Genomic DNA, 20,856 nt, shown 5'->3' on the forward strand with positions numbered 1-20,856 from the left:
TGGCAGAAATGTATAGTTTGTTTTGCTTTGTCGTTATAGAAAGAATTACAATAAATAAATGTATTATTTCCTGTTTTAACTAAGCATAATGTGTACGATAACCCGTTATGATGTAAAAATATTATAAAGGCAGCGTATATGGTACCTGTTTAAAGTGCTACTATGGCTACATGCCTGCCACTTAATTGATTACAATAATACAATTAATCTAGATATCATATTTCAGGAAAACACAAGCATTCTTTGTCTCTGTCTCTGTCTCTCTCTCTCTCTCTCTCTCTCTCTCTCTCTCTCTCTCACACACACACACACACACACACACTGACGTACTCATCTTGAGCCACCCGATTACAACATTTGTTTGTTAGTATAATTCTGCATTAACATGTGAATGTCAACATTATGAACGTAAACAGTCGGAAAGACCCCATTATTGTTTTATTGTACCACTGGAGACCAACAAGCACACGAAACAGCCACAACCGTAAAAAATCTAATACGAAAATTCCTACCAGATAAAAAAATGTGTCGGAAAGATGCCAGAGTGAGATCCATTTGAAGAATTCTCAGGAAATGTATTCCACCTTCTCCGTTCTATTGCTCGTCAGTCGACAGTTTCTATTTTGCAGTGTTAGGTGACTAAGTGTTGCAGTCGTCACGACGATTTTACTGGGCAGAGCTGGACTTAGTTCTTCCCCAAAAATATGGATTTAGGCTTACCGCGGTTTCCATAAACAGCAGAAGAAAGATGTCGGTGAGGTCCTTATCTCTTTGGTTCCTTACTCCGAAACAGTATTTCAACCTTAATGATCTCTTAACCGATGGGACGTTAAAAGCTAAAACTAGCCTTCAGATGTAAAATAAACTCGACATTTAAAAGTAAACTAACTTCGTGGCGACTAAAGATCTTGTTGAACACTAAAAAGCTTTATAAATACTAAAAATGTACTTGAAATAAAGAACTTCTTGAAAACTAAAAAACTTCCTAAAAAATTAAAAAAAAGGCTTGAAAACTGAAAAAATATAGAAAACTAAAAGCTTCGTGAAAACTAAAACCCTCCTTGACAACTCAAATTCTCCTTAAAAGCTACAATTCTTCTTCAAATTAAAATCGTTCTTTAAACCAAAACTATTCCTGAAACTAAAAGCTTTACTGGAAATGAAAACCTAACGTTGAGTCAATGTGTGTAGATGAGTAATAGTTATGATGCACGTAGCGTAATCAAGAGGAAATCTGGAAATGTTTCCACTTACTTGTGATTGAACTTATTTTGCATTAACCACTCTATTTAAAGCTCACAGTAGTTGCACTATCAAGTGTTTGGATTTCTTTTGCATAAGACATAAGTTAAAAAACGTGTAAGAATCCGTACGTAATATTCATTTTTGGACACGGAAAAAAAATCTCCAGTCTGATATCAATGCATTCTCTTTCGGCATGAGGTCCCGCGCGGTCCTGCTATTGAGGACCAGCGCTTTCTATGTACAGTTCCAGGTCGCACATTGTTCTTCGTAGACCACTTAGCCATCGAAGTACTTCTCGTTCTGTACCTCATGAAATGACTATGACGGTAAAATCAGTACTCGAACTTACACTAAGCATACCGGCTGTCGTTCATCTGGTGCATCATTCTTGAGTGCGACAGGAGAAAGGGTGGGAGCGGTGAAGTTATGTGGACATGGGAGAGAAAGGGTGGGGGCGGAGGATCAGGAAGAGCTCGCTGAACACGTCACGCACTCTGATCTTGTAATGAGGAGAGCGGAATATTGATTCGAATTTAGAATGCACGCTCATGGGTTCACTTGTTTTAAGAGCATAGTGTAATATATTGTAGCTTTTTCTACATTTTTCTATTCTAGATTCATACTATTTAAATTTTATAGATTATTTTCGACTTACTTTACATGTGACAAGGGCCTTATCGACCATACACCTGCTCTATGAGCCTCTTCCACTTCTGCCTGTCCAATGCGCTGTTTGTCCAGTTGCTGTTGCTGTTAATCCTTGTTATGTCCTCCCGAATGTTATGCCGCCATCTGAGTCTGGGTCTCCCTCTTCCTGTCGTTCCATCTATTGCTCTGCTGAATGCCATTCTAGGTAGCCTATTCTCTGCCATTCTTACTATATGGCCTGCCCAATTCAACCTTCTCCTCTTGAGTACTTCGACGATGTTACGGTGTTTGTACAGCCCTCTTAATTCTTCATTTCTTCTTATTCTCCATTCCATGTTATTTTCGTCGTGTACAGGTCCAAAAATTTTTCTTAGTACTTTTATTTCGACAAATCAAAAAACTAACAAGATGACTGGGTTCGGTGAAGATTGGGCAGTCGTATCGTGGTATCCCAGGGGACTCATCGGTACCCTGGAACGTCGTGTTACTGTCCACGAGTATGTGACCATTTTTGTTGATCGGGCCCACCCCATGGTACAATGTTTGCTCTCCAACGGCGTTGTTGCGTTCAAAGACGACGGGGCCCCTGTTCACTCAGCTCAGATCCTCAAATACTCGTACCGTGAGCACCAGGATGAATGGTCGCATCCCCACTGGCCACCGGGCACCAGATCTCAATATTACTGAGCCTTTGTGGTCTGCTTTGAAGAGAAAGGTGCGCAGTCGCTATCCACCTCCATCGTCGTTACTTCGACCTGCCACTATTTCTCTGGCAGGATGATAGAATATTCCCTCGAAAACTACACAGGTCCTATATTTATCCATTCCAAGATGACTTGAAGCTGTTTCGGATGCCAACACTTTTCCTACATCGTAATAGGCAAGGTAATGTGTTGTGTTTGTTAGCTTTACATATTTTTGTCCACTCCCTGTAACTTAAACTGTATTGGTAAAAGAACCCATAACAAATAGTGATTTACAATTCTAAAGATCAGAGTGCATGCACTGGAAGCGAAAGTGCGAAGCACTACGTCGGGTTCATCGAATATTGGGTAGTTTCAATCTCAGCGATTTTTTTTGTTTTGGGGTCATCAGTCTTCTGACTGGTTTGATGCGGCCCACTACGAATTACTCTCCTGTGCCAACTTTTTCATCTCAGAGTAGCGCTTGCAACCTACAAACTCAATTATCTGCTGAATGTATTCCAATCTCTGTCTTCCTCTACAGTTTTTGCCCTCTACAGTTCCCTCTAGTAACGTGAAAGTCATTCCCTCATGTCTTAACAAATGTCCTATCATCCTTCTCCTTATCAGTGTTTTGCACATATTACTTTCCTCTTCGATTTTGCCTCCTCATTACTTACCTTATCAATCCACCTAATTTTTAACATTCTTCAGTAGCAGCATGTCTCAAATGCTTCGATTCTCTCCAGTTCCGGTTTTCGTGCAGTCCAAGTTTCACTACCATACAATGCTGTATCCCAGATGTACGTTCTGAGAAATTTCTTCCACAAATTGAGATCTATGTTTGATACTAGTAGACATCTCTTGGCCAGGAATGCCCTTTTTGCCATTTCCAGTCTGCTTTTGAAGTCCTCCTTAATCCTTCCGCCATCGGTTATTTTGCTGCCTAGGTAGGTGAATTCCTTAACCATCTACTTCGTGACCATCAATCCTGATGTTAAGTTTCTCGCTGTTCTCATTTCTGCTACTTCTCATTACTTTCGTCTTTCTTCGATTTGCTCTCAATCCATATTCTGTACTCATTAGATTGTTCATTGCGTTCAGCAGATCATCTGATTCTTCTTCACTCAGCTTTACAAGGCTCAAACGTGGCTCTTTATTTTAATTACCAATTGCACTGGATCTCTGTTTGCACATTCCACATCTTTAATGTCAGAGCCAACGATGACCGAAGCCAATATTCTCATGGAGTTTCATATATTTCAGCCTTGTATTCGATCTGAACGTGTCCACTATGATGGCTGACTGCTCAGTGATGATTTGTCCTCAGTTGTCGCGCGGCACCCGCATTCTACCTGTTCCATTGGCGAGCTTTTGTCTCCTTGACTAACAGGGACATCCCTCCAAGTTTTCATAGTCTGTCGTTATAGTTTTATCAGCCCTTTAAATAAACGTATGACCATACTATGTTTTCACAGGTTTTATTACATACGTACACAAATGCTTCATGCTTAATACAAAATATACACAACTATAGATAGATCATAGTCAATAAATGCTCCAGAATTATAAATAACATAAATTGTTGGTGTTACAGTTTGGAAATATGCTGATAGCAAAGTTGTGAAGTTGCCTCAGCCGGTATACTACTAAGATGATGCATAAGTTCTTAGTGTTTCTGTTTTGCATTTTGGTATTCCGGTTGTTGTGGGTTTATTTACCGATTGTCATTTGTAGTGCACTGTTGCTACATGAGTTAACATATTGTCATTTCACCATTTGGAGATAGTGGGTGGAGCTGTGGACGCTAAAAAATGGATTGACAAGTGAAGAAATCGTAACATTTACAACATGTTCATGTGTTTGAGTTCAATAGAGGGGTGACAGCAGCAGGGGCAACCAAAAACATTTGCGCTGTGTGTGGGGATAATGCCATTGGGCACAGCGCGCCAAGAAAATGATTTTCTTGTTTTGAGGAGGATCGCTTTGGCATTAGGGACTCTCGATGTTCAGGAAGATCATTGGGGTTTGATTAATATCGTTTAAGCGCATTAACCCACAATGACGCTCGTCAGTGTGCTCGGGAACTGGTAAATGTGATGAACTGATCATTTTACCTTCGTGCGACATTTGAAAAATGGGTGCTGTTGTGAACGACAATTCGCAATTTTTCACAAACATAACTTTTATTGATGTAAGTTCACAAGGTTGATGACTGAACATACAAACGAAAGGTATCAATAACGAAAAAAGTCTCCTAATTGTTGCAAATAAAAGTTCACTTCTAATTTTCCACAAAGGTTCGTGATAACACACTCACACACTAGTAACTGCCCAATTCCGAGACGAAGAAGTAATCTTCAGCGTACGCAGTGCACGAGGTCGGCATCCGACGTGAACTGCCTTCGGGGCTGGTTCTAGCCCCTATACAGCTGTCTCCAGCCAATCAGGTTTTGGCGTAGTGATACTTCCTGCAGGCCGTGGCTCGAGGTCCCCCTTCAGGAATTAGTGCTTGGAATGTCTATTATCTTGATTGTAAATAGCCGGTGTTTACCATGGTGCTTTTGGTACGTCTTGAGCACTTGGACATATACAACCTCGTCCTCTGTGGTGTAATATGGGTTGCCGGCCCTCAGGGCCTACCTTGGCTCCGGTATAACAGGTGCTGCATGCTCTAAGCCAAAAATCGGTGGGTGAGCATACGTGCATGTCTCCTTGCTCGTCATTAATTGGCTTGTGTACAACAACGACCGTTCCTATCCTGTATTGTTACTGACGACGAGAAATGGCGTCTTTATGGCAACATAAGGACAAGGAAGGATTGGTTGAGCCCAAGGAGAAACTCCGTGTACAGAGACCTGCTCACAGCCACAAAAGGTGATGTTATGCATCTGGTGGGTCAGCGACTGTGTGGTGTACTACGAATTGCTTGTTCCAAACGTAACCATCACTGCTGGAATTTAATGCCAACAGCTGGAACGTTTTGCAGATGCAATCCAAGAACAACGACCAGGAAGACTGCGTGAAGTGATGGTACTCGGCGATAACGCCCGCCAGCATTCTGCTGTACTGACAAAAAGGACTATACAGTTGGACTGGGAAGTCATTTCGCACCCACCTTATTCACCCAACCTTGCCCCCCCAGGTTTTCACCTTTATCGCTCCCTGTCAAACATCCTTCAAGGAACTTCCTTTCCGGATGAAAAGGAGCTCAAGGAACTTCCTTCCCAGATGAAATTGCGCTCCAAACATGGCGAGTTCTTCGCCTCAAAACCACGTGATTTCTACATTCGCTGAATCTAAAAGTTACCCTAGCATTGGCAGACTATTGCAAATAGTAAGGAAGAATATATTGTTGATTACTAAAGCCTCTGTTACGTGTGAAAGTAGGCTGTTTAAGTTTTTTATGTTGGTAAAGCAATGCAGCGCTCCATATGAAAATCACTGGCTGTGCTGTGTGCAGTCTGTGGCTGGTTTGCATTATTGGAATTTGCTATTCTAGTGTTGGGCAGTTGGCTGTAACAGCGCGTAGCGTTGCGCAGTTGGAGGTGAGCCGCCAGCAGTGGTGGATGTGGGGAGAGAGATGGCGGAGTTTTGAGAGTGGATGATCTGGACGTGTGTCCATCAGAGACAATAAATTTGTAATACTGGATGTCATGAACTGAAGGTAAATACATTGTTTGTTCTCTATCAAAATCTTTCATTTGCTAACTATGCCTATCAGTAGTTAGTGCCTTCAGTAGTTAGAATCTTTTACTTAGCTGCCAGTGGTGGCGCTCGCTGTATTGCAGTAGTTCAAGTAACGAAGATTTTTGTGAGGTAAGTGATTCATGAAAGGTATAGGTTATTGTTAGTCAGGGCCATTCTTTTGTAGGGATTTTTGAGCCAGATTGCGTTGCGCTAAAAAATATTGTGTGTCAGTTTAAGCACAGTCATATATAATTTTTCTAAGGGGACGTTTCATACGTGTATCTGTTGTGACTTACGGGAAAGCACTACGAACTTATGCACCAACCTAATGCTTTGCTTCCTCGTTTGCAGACGAGTACCACCAGTGGGGTGCGATGGAGACGTCGACGGCAGCAGCTGCAGCCCTGATGGGCGGCGTCGACTACGCCGTGTTCGCTTTCATGCTGGGAGTTAGTGCAGCCATCGGCGTCTACTACGGCTTCTGCGCGCCCGCATCCAGCGCTGACGAGTACCTCATGGGAGGCCGCTCCATGAAGACCTTCCCCATAGCCATGTCACTCATCGCCAGGTGAGAACATTTCTCTATGCTACGACTCTGCGCGACTGCCGCCGGCGCCTATGACAACCTCGTTGGAAACTGCATCACGAACAATTTCCTCGTAGCCACATTGTTCGACAGGTGAGTGTCTTTCTCTATACGTTGGTTCGTGCCTGCGTGCCAACCAGTGGCGACCATTATCTCGTTGGAGGCTGCTCCATGGCTCTGTTCCAATAACTCTATTGATCAATGACATGCAAGTAAACTTCTCTGAAGTACAGCTTCTGTGCGACCATCATTGTTGCGATGGCTGACTCGTGGGAGGAGGAGGAAGAGATATTAGTGTTTAACGTCCCGTCGACAGTGAGGTCATTAGTGACGGAGTATAAGCTCGGTTTAGGGAAGGATAGGAAAAGAGACCGACTGTGCCCTTTGAAAGGAACCGTCCCAGCATTTGTCTGAAGCGATTAAGGGAAATCATGGTAAACCTAAATCAGGATGGCTGGACGCGGGGTTGAACCGTCGTCCTGTCGAATGCGAGCACAGTGTGCTAACCAATACTCTCTCATGGGAGGCTGCTACATTTGTACCATATACATAACTGACATCTCTGTGTTTAAGACTTTCGTAGGGACTCCGTAGCAGCGGAAAAAGTCGACAAATATCACGCGGTATATAATCGTATTATTTTACTTACTGGTATCATAAAATTGAAGTAATACAGGATAGTACATAAGGAAATCACAATTTTATTTACACTGTATGTAGTATTACAATATTTTATCTCTTTTTGTACACAGTTATAGTTTATGCTAGTTATCCCTTTCATGCTGCTTTATTCACTCGTAATTTTATTCATCTTTTGCAAGGGTTGTTTCTACACGCTTCTGCAATACTTGAAGGCAATTTTGTTAGGCTTCTTAACTCCCTAAGCAATTTTAGTAAATATACACATTTACACACATAAAATACTATAAGAGGCGAGGTTTTAATATCTTTACAAATATATCTGCATGATTTCCTATAGATAAACACTTTCCTAATATTTTTCGAAGGTAAGTCATGCGTTTGATAAAACTGTTCTTCAAGATCAACAGGCAGTTTTTATTCTTCGGGTTTATTTCTTTTGCTGGCCAGCAAATACACTCCTGGAAATTGAAATAAGGACACCGTGAATTCATTGTCCCAGGAAGGGGAAACTTTATTGACACATTCCTAGGGTCAGATACATCACATGATCACACTGACAGAACCACAGGCACATAGACACAGGCAACAGAGCATGCACAATGTCGGCACTAGTACAGTGTATATCCAGCTTTCGCAGCAATGCAGGCTCATATTCTCCCATGGAGACGATCGTAAAGATGCTGGATGTAGTCCTGTGGAACGGCTTGCCATGCCATTTCCACCTGGCGCCTCAGTTGGACCAGCGTTCGTGCTGGACGTGCAGACCGCGTGAGACGACGCTTCCTCCAGTCCAAAACATGCTCAATGGGGGACAGATCCGGAGATCTTGCTGGCCAGGGTAGTTGACTTAGACCTTCTAGAGCACGTTGGGTGGCACGGGATACGTGCGGACGTGCATTGTGCTGTTGGAACAGCAAGTTCCCTTGCCGATCTAGGAATGGTAGAACGATGGGTTCGATGACGGTTTGGATGTACCGTGCACTATTCAGTGTCCCCTCGACGATCACCAGAGGTGTACGGCCAGTGTAGGAGATCGCTCCCCACACCATGATGCCGGGTGTTGGCCCTGTGTGCCTCGGTCGTATGCAGTCCTGATTGTGGCGCTCACCTGCACGGCGCCAAACACGCATACGACCATCATTGGCACCAAGGCAGCAGCGACTCTCATCGCTGAAGACGACACGTCTCCATTCGTCCCTCCATTCACGCCTGTCGCGACACCACTGGAGTCTGGCTGCACGATGTTGGGGCGTGAGCGGAAGACGGCCTAACGGTGTGCGGGACCGTAGCCCAGCTTCATGGAGACGGTTGCGAATGGTCCTCGCCGATACCCCAGGAGCAACAGTGTCCCTAATTTGCTGGGAAGTGGCGGTGCTGTCCCCTACGGCACTGCGTAGGATCCTACGGTCTTGGCGTGCATCCGTGCGTCGCTGCGGTCCGGTCCCAGGTCGACGGGAACGTGCACCTTCCGCCGACCACTGGCGACAACATCGATGTACTGTGGAGACCTCACGCCCCACGTGTTGAGCAATTCGGCGGTACGTCCACCCGGCCTCCCGCATGCCCACTATACGCCCTCGCTCAAAGTCCGTCAACTGCACATACGGTTCACGTCCACGCTGTCGCGGCATGCTACCAGTGTTAAAGACTGCGATGGAGCTCCGTATGCGACGGCAAACTGGCTGACACTGACGGCGGCGGTGCACAAATGCTGCGCAGCTAGCGCAATTCGACGGCCAACACCGCGGTTCCTGGTGTGTCCGCTGTGCCGTGCGTGTGATCATTGCTTGTACAGCCCTCTCGCAGTGTCCGGAGCAAGTATGGTGGGTCTGACACACCGGTGTCAATGTGTTCTTTTTTCCATTTCCAGGAGTGTAGCTATCTTCAACCGTCACTTGGAACAGAAAATTATTAAACAGTTCCATGACTAAGTGTTCAACGATACAATTTTGTTTTAAATGTATTTCTTATCCTCCTGTGTCCGGAAGGCACATACAATCTCCTACTTTAATGAAAATCTATTTCATGTATAAAACAAAATATTTTTGGTTTTAAATTTTTTTTTTATTAAATTTTACAAGTACAGCTAGGCCTTCAGGGCCTGTTCGGAGGGAGTTTAGATCATGTTTCATTCCTGGGGACTCAAGTATTACATAATTTACATGAAAGGAAAGAAAAACACATTATGTTCTTATTTTGAAAATTTAATCTTTAACTAGTGTGATTTTCTGATTACATACTCTGAAACTTCAAGAAACAGTTGCTTTCACTTGTGATGCATTAAAATACCTCTAATGCTCTACAAAGATTAAAGGTGAGACGCTCACATCTTGTGTATCTACAACTCGATGAGCGCTTCTGGTGAGAATTTCTCGTCTGTGGCAAGTCTAAAGCGTTTGATGACCTAGACTGAACTGATAACATCGCCTGAGGTACTCTTGCTGTCCATCGGCCTCTTCTGAACTGTTATCACTTTGTACAGCAGGTCTCTCATAGTAGGTCGAATTTTGAGTTCTATCAAGTTTCAATGCGTAATATTGCATTATATCCCTTCTTGCCCATTTATTTTCTATTGCATCCCATCTGCATTCTATCGAAGCAGCCGTAATTGCGAAGTCCACAAAATGATGTATTATTCTTACTGTCCACTTTTTTGTTTTCCCTCTCATTGCGTACTTCCCTACAACCCTGACAAATAGATCTAATCCGTCCACAAAATAATTGTACAATAGCGTTTGTCCTAGAAATGCTCAAGTTTTGCATTCTTCTTTCATTTTTAGACAGTCCTGCAGCAAATAAGAGTATGAATGTAACCTCAATTATGCACTTCGTCAACGTAAGAAAACACATACTTGATATTTAGGAGTAATTATTTCAGCGCACACCTGTACGAGTAAATTGATATGGCTAGCATATGCTACTGTAGTAATAGAGTCCCGGGGTATATTGGGTGATACAATGCACAAAACTGTTCCTTAGTAATTGTAATATCACTTTCAAGCTCTGGATTTTGCGTCATGTTAGTTCGAAGGGATTTTAAATACAAGATACAAAAACATCCGAAGTAATAACAATTGATAAAGCTGTTTAATTTACCTTTGTTGTTTCACTTGTCGTTGCAGTACAAAATTCGCTACTACCGAACCCGGTTGCCACATGCTGGGATCGTTGAGAATGTGAAACAAGTGACAGATGGCGAGCGTGTACCCTATAGCATACGATACCAGCGGCCCAAATCGGCAGTGTCATTGCAAGACGAAATAAAAATATAAACGTGCGATGTCATGTATAATCTTACGATATGTCCACACGATGCCTCTGTCGTCGTGCGCAATCGCACACGCATGGGAATAAAAGGGCACACACAAAAATGTGTGGAAACAACAATTGTACGCTTCTGCGTTCTCGTGCCCACACGTTGTCTCGTCGTGCAAGCATCTGCTATGAATTCCCTCCTTTGCTTGGGAGCTTCTGTTGCGTTCATTGTAATGAAAAGGCGACAGAAAAAGCAAACACAAAAACGACTGTAGATAAAGAAGTACCTAAATAACAGAGGTACGAGAAATACGAAGTACGTAATAGCAACGTTTTGTCTGCAAATTTCAAAGGAGGTCACAGCGAGATTTTAGATTCTCTGCTTGAGAAACTGCAGCGATCAGGCTGGTAGTAAAATTTAGTTAGCTAGTAAAAAGCGACTTGTATACCAGTTTGAATCATTTATTCCTCATTACAATACAAGCATTTCAGTGATTATTCCTGAAAGTGAGAAATATTGAAGGTGGGTTCTTAGTCGTTATGTGGACGTCTATTAACTTTCAGTGTGTCATTTATGTTTCATTTGTTCACACAACTTTCATCATGAAAGATGTATAGCTGAACTCCCTCGCATTTGACAAATTTGGGAATTTCATAGACAACAGAATCTACTAGAACGGAGGTTGTATTTTCTATTTTGTGGTTTTGCATCATCAGTGCACTTCACCTCAATTTTTAGTAGTTTTTTTTTTGAGGAGCTAAACATACCCCAACACTTCTTTTGTTCAAATGTCAGGCTCCTCAGTTATTGTGCTTTTAAGTCGCGATAGCATCAATATTCGCCTACAGTTTTCACATAGATCTACACTTTTCATAAATTTTTGGCTTATTCTTCTTAGTTTTTCTGCCTCTAAACTTACAGAGATTTTCGTATAGCACTTGACGCTCAGGCAGCAGATCTCGAATTTTTATTCAAATACTCTTCAGAAGGGGCACTCCATACGACTTTCCTTTCTGCCTGTAATCATCTACAGGCCTGGATCTACTGGGATCGGGGGACAAACCGAGGTACCTGATCCGGGCGGTAATTTCAGGGGGCGCCAAATTCGTATTCTTAAAAAAAAAGCTTGTTTCACAAATCGCCTACCATCCAGCGCCGTTGGTCTTTCGATTATTCATATGGTTTTGAAACGCATCCTTGTTGCTTTTTGAACATTTTTTTGACACAGTTGATTTTTGAACGAATCATAAGTTGATTTTTGAATGCGTGAGTAGTGTACATGCATCAAGAAATAAAAAGATTTCTCGCAGACAAAAAGGGGACGGGGCTGTATGAGCTGAGCCGAATAAACCCGAACGGGTGAATGGCAATCGTTGTTTGTTTGTGTGGATGACTGGATGTGCGGATGATAAGCGTTGTTACAATTACTAGCGAAATCAATAGATTCAGACTACCACAGTGGAAATAAACGACTAGCAGGAATAACAGGCAAGAAACATTACATATTGTCTTCTCAGTATATTCAAGGAAACGAAATTTTAACAGAAATTTTTTGCCGGAACGATACACTACGAAGGGTCAGTTATAAAGTCCCCAGTTAGCAGCCGCTTAAGTTCTATTCTTGGAATACTGTGGAAAACGCCTTGTACGAACACATAATGACGCCTAACCGGAGAATAAACGGGGACAACAGAACCAGGGATTCTGGCAGGGTTAGTGAAGTTAACCGGAGAATAAGTTTTAACAATGGCAGAAATATTACAGAATGAGTTGTGACTAGATTGTTTGTTAGAACGAGGAAGGAGAAGAAACGGGGACATCACACAAATTATGTCGAAGAATATGACAATTCCAAATTTACTTAAAAATTTCGTAATTCAACTACTTTTCGATCTCATGCTTGAGAAAGTGGAGCATATGAATGAAATGTGAAACTATTTCCTAACATAAAATTTTTTGCTTGTAGTGTACCTAATATGCATTTGATATGAGTACTTCGTGAATAATATTCTGTCGTTTTATTTATGTAAATGACGTAGATAAAAATGACCATTTGTGCCAAAACAGTTTCGCTTTTTTGGCGTGTGTTACAATTGTTGCAATATTAGAAAGGCCTATTTCGTTTTATCTAGGAGTGACAAAATAGAAGTAATAAGATGGAGAAACCACAACAGTCTTAGGTATTATTCGTATTAACAGCTTTTTCATTATTAGACATTTTGATTTTTCGTGTAGCAAACCCCTTGACGAATTTTCATGAGGTAACAGATTCTTTCGCAGCAAGGAAAGCACGCCACGTAAAGCTGTAGCAAGATTAGAGTGAAAAAATGCTGGTACTTAAGGATTGCCTCTTGTCTTTACTGGTTTTATGTTTGCTACGAGGGCTATCCATAAAGTACATTACGCTTTGGAATTAAAAATAAATAAAGTATTGGAATTTTTTAATTATATACAGATGAAAGTCACACTTAAATATTACCTTTCTACATAGTTGCCATTTAAATTAAGGCACTTATCGTAGCGATGGACGAGCTTGGAAATTCCTTCGTCGTAAAATTCAGCCGCCTGCACCTCCAACCACGTGGTCAGTGCTCTGTCAAACTGGTCAAGCAGTATTGTATCTCCCGTTTCATCTTCATCTACATCCTCTTCCATTTCCATAACATTGTCCTCAAGTACATTGCCCTTGTATAGACCCTCTATATACTCCTTCCACCTTTCTGCTTTCCCTTCTTTGCTTAGAACTGGGTTTCCATCTGAGCTCTTGATATTCATGCAAGTGGTTCTCTTTTCTCCAAAGGTCTCTTTAATTTTCCTGTAAGCAGTATCTATCTTACCCCTAGTGAGATAATCCTCTACATCCTTACATTTGTCCTCTAGCCTTCCCTGATTAGCCATTTTGCACTTCCTGTCGGTATCATTTTTGAGACGTTTGTATTCCTTTTTGCCTGCTTCATTTACTGCATTTTTTTTTCTTCTTTCATCAACTAAATTCAATATTTCTTCTGTTACCCTAGGATTTCTACTAGCCCTCGTCTTTTTACCTACTTGATCGTCTGCTGCCTTCACTACTTCATCCCTCAGAGCTACCCATTCTTCTTCTACTGTACGCTCGTGAAATGGCCATACGGGAAAATCCCTTCTTCAGCGCTACCTCGAAGATGCTGTCCCCCATCGCTCTTGCACCGACTATAACACCAGGTTCAAACTCACTTAAATCATGATAACCTGACAATGTAAGAACAGTAACCGATGTAACAACTGCGCGGACACTTGTTGTCCTATATAGGCATTGCCGACCGCAGCGCTGTTTCTGCCTGTATATACATCTCTGTATTTGAATACTCATGCCTATACCAGTTTCTTAGGCACTTCAGTGCAGCTTGAATCAGTGCCTTGTTTGTCAAGTACAGTAAGATATTTTGTTGTAACACCTTTATGTAAAGTAACACGAGGTAGACTCAAAGTCAAGTGGTGTACATATGACACAAGAATCGATGCACAAGGCAGTTTCCCACACCAGTTTTTAATGAAACATTATGTACTCTTGCCCTGCTTGAAAGTCTGTGACAGAAGGGTGAGGGCAGAATAATGACAGTGAAGTAAGTGCAGTACTGAGAACGAAAGGCCAGACAAAGTCACTTTAGCTGTACTATCAAATGAAATTAAATGATCAAGTGAAATGAATGAAAACTACAATCAAAAAGTCAATTTTGTTAATGTTCTAGATTTATTGCGTATTACATATGAAACCATTTATAATGCTATGGTTTAACGAGTCTGTTCTCAGCTTACATTATCTAAGAAACATGTTCATGATAATTTAAAGGTGATCTCAAGATGAAGTCCGCAAATCCTGACTATTACGATGTTACCATTTGCTCAGCCAGCCAACTTTACAAATGCTTATAGTCACAGTCAAGTGGCAAAAATCTTCTATGTCAGCTTTGTAAAAAACTATGTCTTAAAGAGCCAGAGCCAGACTTAAAATAAATACTCCATTTTTACATCTACAATCAAGCAGTGTTTTTTCTTTAGTAAAAAACCTTCAAACAGCATACATTATTGTGAACAGGCCATAACAGTACTCAAACTGATATTTTCGTTTTGCTGTTTACAGTTATTTATGGTGAAGCCTTTACTAGCGTCATCATTTCTTTTTCACTAGTAAGAAATAAAAGCTGCTGTTTTCAGAAGAGTAATATATTCGCCATATCACAAATACGAGGGCTATTCGGAAAGTGAGGAACGAGCGGCAGCGAAATGGAAACAACTGTGAAAATCTGACGAGGCTTTTCACAGACGTTTGGGGCAGTGTCTCTAGTATGCCCGTTGATGGCATCAAGACGCTCTTTTCAGTTGTGAGAGAACTGTGAGTAAGGTGCCTAGAACAACAATGTCTCCCGCCAACTAGGTGGGTCCGCTGAGAGACTTCGCCTTAATGAATGCAGCCCACCTAACACAACTGCCACGCGCTTCATTCTTCATGGTAATTCTCAGCCACACACTGCACGGCAGTGAAGACGCTCCTGCACCCTTTTCTATGGGAAGTCTTCGATCAACAACAACACAGCCCTAATTGGCTCGTCCTGAGTATCATCTCTGTTGACATGAAACGCTGGGTACGAAGACAACACTTGGGCGCAGGCTACGCGCTTTCGGCCAGTGTAGAGAATTATCAGAAAGCACAGGCGGCTGCCTTCTATAACGAAGTTGTTGGAAATTTGGTATAACGCTCCGACAAATTTCTAAGTCGGAGCGACGACTTTGTAGAGAAGTACCTGGAAGAAATGTGCAAAGAAAACAGTTTGATTTTCACTGTGGTTTCCATTTCGTTACCGATATTTCCTCACTTTCCTAACAACCCTCGTATTTTCACTCACTGTGGTGGCACTGCTACTGGTCACGAGTCATAGAGAACAAACAATATTTTAGTTGTTGCATTTTGCCACACGTACAATTTAACAGTGACATTTAAAAATGTCATCTCAATCGCTCCATTATCTAATGCATGTGCTATAACTCAATCACACTGGATATGAAAATCTCGAGTCACTCCTTCAGAATATTTCTTTAGTGAAAAATATAGCAGTTAGGTTTTGAAATGGTACACCACCAAACCCTACAGGAAGTAATTGTCCTTAGTTCATACAGAAGTACACTTTGCAACTACATGACAGATATAAGTCATTACGGGAGTACTGGAGCAGACATTTGTGTCAACAGCTTTGTGTCGGGTGTGACGCTGCTGGGGATGGCGACTGAAGCCTATCTGTACGGCATCCAGTTCAGCTACGTCTGTTTGGGTCTCATCATCAGCTCCATTGTAAATGCACTTGCTTTCCTGCCAGTCTTCTACGACCTCCACATCACATCTACTTACGAGGTATGTTCGTATTAATCCTGTTACAATAACACGCCCCTAATGCCGTTGTTTTTGAAAGAGATATCTCAAAAACTTGCTTAATAATAGTCTTTGTTCTGTGGCTAATTTGAAACTTTCAGCTTCCTGTTATTTTCGATGTAGTCATAACTGCAAAAGGTGACTCTACTAATAACTAGATCAGAACCACTAATTACATCTTAGAGCAGATTAAGGGTATAAAAGAGAAATTTAAAAAATTATCTCTGTCAATTTTTATTTTCTTCCACAACACATTTCGCAAGTTTACATAATTATAATCAAGGTTACAAAGAAATAGATAAGAGTTTCTTTTTGTGGACATAATTAGTTGTCAGTATCAATCTTAGTTTTAAAGTTATTCCAGTAAAAAGAACACCGAGGATTGTTATAATTATTCATTCTTATCACTGAATAGCACACAATCACCTGTAGATCTTGTACAGTTGCACACGTTTATTGATCCATGGTGGTTCTCGATGGGTTACTCTCTCACATTCAGATGGGTCAGTGGCTTCTTTTATAATTTCTTTTCCTGCTTAACGCTTTTAAACTTTGAATGACCTGTCATTCTACACGTGTACCGTCACTGAATTGTTTTTCTTTTTGTTTTGTGTTTGTGTGTTCATCAGAACAGAAATATGTATTTATTAGTACCTTCGGTGTTTGTTTTATTTGAAGAACTTGGAAATGAAGTTGGAAACAGAGAACTGACTCCATGACTCTAATACACTGACCAGGAGCAACATTATGACCACCGACCTACTGCCGATATACACCCGTGAAGGCGCTAGCAGCGTCACCTGGCGAGGAATGGCTGCTAGTCAGAGAGACACGCACGGTTCAGGTAGTATCAGTGAGCGTGCTGTCCGTGTGTAGAGCAGGGAAGGCGGGCAATCTATCTGACTCTGACCGAGGGCTCAGCACGAGCATTTCGGAAACTGCACGACTTGTCCGGTGTTTTAGGAGTGCTGTGGTGAGTGCCTTCAACATGTGGTAAAACCAAGGTTAAAACACGTCCACAAGTCGTGCTCATCAGATGTCATCTCTTCAAAGAAGACCAAGAATGAAGGAGCTTGTGAAACCACTCCACCGAATCAAATAAGCTGATTCAATGGATGTTCCTGCACAACAAGTGCCAGAGTAGAGCCCTATATGCAACAGTTCTGTGCATTCACGACACCGTGCAGGGTGAAATGTGCCTCGTCCGTCCAAAGAATATTCCTCGAGCACATGTCATTCATTTCCATGCGTACCAAAAATCTAAGGGCCACGTCTCAGTTTTTAAATTGTTGACCAGGGGAAAGACAATTTCCATGACACGACTGGAGCACTGGCCGCCGAATTTGACGCATGTGCTATATGATCAGCTACAGCCAGAGCAACTTCATCAGCAACTAAGATGAGCGTAAGCCCCCTCCCTCTCCCTGCTGCACCACCTAATTCACCTGTTTCTTCAAATTTCTTGATCATATCCTTTAGTCCATTTATTAACATGCTGCCCCTGCGCAGGTATTACTATCGGCGATATTCCCGCAGTGAAGCGCTACCATTGCTGCTGTTCTGATAAAACAACTTTATCAGCAATATCTGGTCTTCCCTCTCAATAGGCACTACATTTTGTACGGGAAACTGAAACCATCTTTACCCTCTACTCCGTGTGTCACTTGACAGAAGAAATCAACAAGCGCCAGCAAGTGAGTGATGTCAAAACGGGAAACATTTCACATTCTGACTGCTACAGTGCCATTTGTTCACTTGGTGGCAGAAAGCTGAACTATTATTTTTCTCACCAACCCGGAAGCGCACTGATTAATGAACATGCGTATGGTGTTTCAGCATTCTCCAAAGTACAGACATACAGCCTGCGCTGAAGTACTCGGAACACAGCAAGTTTAATTATGTCCACCCATTAATTGTTACAGGAGTAGGCCTTGTGCTGTGAAATTGAAATTTTGTGGAGCAAGTGTTTTTCCACACATGCTACTGGTTGTGCAGGTGCGGGGCAAGCACGCAGGTTTCCTCAGAGGGTGCATATAGCGAGGAGTTTGAGAAGGCAACGCCATGCAGGGATTTGTTCTGGCAGCGGGACACGATGGTGTGCAGTCAGCAGTGCTGAGAGGAAGCGGCAACATCGACTTGCGCAAGTGCCAGAGGACACAGTGGGCAGCAGCTGGCCGTTTGTGAGTCAGCACTGAGAACCTGGTATTTTGCACCGGCCACACTTGTTTTGCGTTGACATAGCTGGCCCAGGTAATAGAACCCAGTACGTTGTCCTCGATGGTGAGTGTTCATCGGAGGTATCATCTGGAGTGCTCCAGGGAAGTGTGGTAGGTCCGCTGTTGTTTTCTATCTACATAAATGATCTTTTGGATAGGGTGGATAGCAATGTGCGGCTGTTTGCTGATGATGCTGTGGTGTACGAGAAAGTGTCGTCGTTGAGTGACTGTAGGAGGATACAAGATGACTTGGACAGGATTTGTGATTGGTGTAAAGAATGGTAGCCAAGTCTAAATATAGATAAATGTAAATTAATGCAGAGGAATAGGAAAAAGAATCCTGTAATGTTTAAATACTCCAATTGTAGTGTAGCACTTGACACAGTCACGTCGATTAAATATTTAGGCGTAACACTGCACAGCGATATGAAGTGGGACAAGCATGTAATGGCAGTTGTGGGGAAGGCGGATAGTCGCCTTCGGTTCATTGGAGAATTTTGGGAAGATGTGGTTCGCCTGTAAAGGAGACCGCTTATAAAACGCTAATACGACCTATTCTTGAGTACTGCTCGAGCGTTTGGGATCCCTATCAGATTGTATTGAGGGAGGACATAGAAGCAATTCAGAGGCGGGCTGCTAGATTTGTTATTGGTAGGTTTGATCATCACGCGAGTGTTACGGAAGTGCTTCAGGAACTCGGGTGGGAGTCTCTAGAGGAAATGAGGCGTTCTTTTCGTGAATCGCTACTGAGGAAATTTAGAGAACCAGCATTTGAGGCTGACTGCAGTACAATTTTACTGCCGCCAACTTACATTTCGCGGAAAGACCACAAAGATAAGATAAGAGAGATTAGGGCTCGTACAGAGGGATATAGGCAGTCATTTTTCCCTCGTTCTGTTTGGGAGTGGAACAGGGAGAGAAGATGTTAGTTGTGGTACGAGGTTCCCTCCGCCACGCACAGTATGGTGGATTGCGGAATATGTATGTAGATGTAGATGTAGATGTAAGGAGTCATCACAGGAAGCAGTCATCAGTAATGGCGGGGGAGTTAGCAGTAAGGGACGGGAGCAGCCTCACCGTCTAACGCCAACGCCAGAGGATGCTGTGAGCAGCATTGGACTAATAGGGGGGAAGCGTCAGGACATTGTTAGCACACTGGCCGGACTGGCCTTGTACTGACAGAGGTGGCCAGGGAGTTGACATACTATGCAGGTATTCAGTGAGGTGCAGCTCATGGACAACCACCCTAGACAGAAGAGCATCATGGAAATGGGGCATGGCCAGCTGTAAAGTGGGCTTCACTGAACTGGGTCCTCCCATGGTGTCTTCCTGTTGGTGTCCAGGAGAAGACGGTAGCTGATTGTCAGTGAAGAGGAATGGTAGAGAAGTTGGTTATGGCAAGAAAGTGGAAAGCATAAAATGATGTCTGTATTCGTGGAATGTATTTACTATAGGTAACCAGGTGGTTTCCAGAGTTCGTCCGATTAGATTAAAGTGCCTTGGTGTATATCGGGATAGGTCACGTCACCTCGATTCTGGTTGCTGTGTGTGAAAGCATGGCGAGACCAAGAAGAATCTGACTGTGCCAAAATTGTTTTCAAGTGTTTTGCACGATGTGGCTGCGGAGGCTTACAGTGTGACATCTGGACTGTGATACTGTGCACATAGCGAGGCTTTTGTACAATGACAGCAAGAAGTTATTATATCTTTCACTTACTTCTATTTTCTGTTTTTTGTCTTTGCTTATCTGCATTTTCTTCTGGTAGGTACAGTAGTGACAGTTCTGTGTGGTTGTTTTATCTGTAGGACCAGTCGGAAGTAGTATAGTCAGTCAGTTCCTTGTCCTACTTTATTTTAGTGTGTTTGCTTGCAAAGTTAAATCAAATGGTTCAAATGGCTCTGAGCACTATGAGACTTAACATCTGAGGTCATCAGTCCCCTAGAACTTAGAACTACTTAAAAAGCACTCCGTCTTCAGGCCACGAGTGGCCTACCGGGACCATCCGACCCCCGTGGCATCCTCAGAGGAGGTTTGTGGATAGGAGGGGCGTGGGGTCAGCACACTGCTCTCACGGTCGTTATGATGGAATTGTTGACCGAAGCCGCTACTATTCGGTCGAGTAGCTCCTCAATTGGCATCACGAGGCTGAGTAAACCCCGAAAAATGGCAACAGTGCATGGCAGCAGGATGGTGACCCATCCAAGTGCCGGCCACGCCCAACAGCGCTTAACTTCGGTGATCTCACGGGAACCGGGGTATCCACTGCGGCAAGGCCGTTGCCAGAACTACTTAAACCTAACTAACCTAAGGACATCACACACATCCATGCTCGAGGCAGGATTCGAACCTTCACCTAGAACCGTCTAAAACCGGCCGGCTTGCAAAGTTAATGACGGGGAGAACCAAGTTGTCATTTCATTTTGGAGACCTCATGTCCAGTCATTCTCGGCCGAACCAAGATTATTTTATTTATGTAATATATGTA

General features: G+C 42.7%; 1 protein-coding gene across 2 annotated transcripts in view; it reads left to right on the forward strand.

Moving 5' to 3' along the window:
* Positions 1–20,856, forward strand: part of LOC126278407 (sodium-coupled monocarboxylate transporter 1-like) — a 172,488-nt gene that overhangs the window by 3,577 nt on the left and 148,055 nt on the right. Inside the window, exons 1-3 of one of the 2 annotated variants that reach the window (XM_049978510.1) lie at positions 6,124–6,243; positions 6,618–6,834; positions 15,977–16,136. In XM_049978510.1, the coding sequence (XP_049834467.1) occupies positions 6,641–6,834; positions 15,977–16,136 (354 nt within the window). In that variant the 5' untranslated portion in view covers positions 6,124–6,243; positions 6,618–6,640. Of the gene's footprint in view, positions 1–6,123; positions 6,244–6,617; positions 6,835–15,976; positions 16,137–20,856 lie in introns of those variants that run through there. The other variant, XM_049978511.1, reaches the window with a different exon arrangement.

The sequence above is a fragment of the Schistocerca gregaria genome, chromosome 6, assembly GCF_023897955.1.
Source record: "Schistocerca gregaria isolate iqSchGreg1 chromosome 6, iqSchGreg1.2, whole genome shotgun sequence".
In the NCBI taxonomy this organism is placed as follows: Eukaryota; Metazoa; Arthropoda; class Insecta; order Orthoptera; family Acrididae; genus Schistocerca; species Schistocerca gregaria.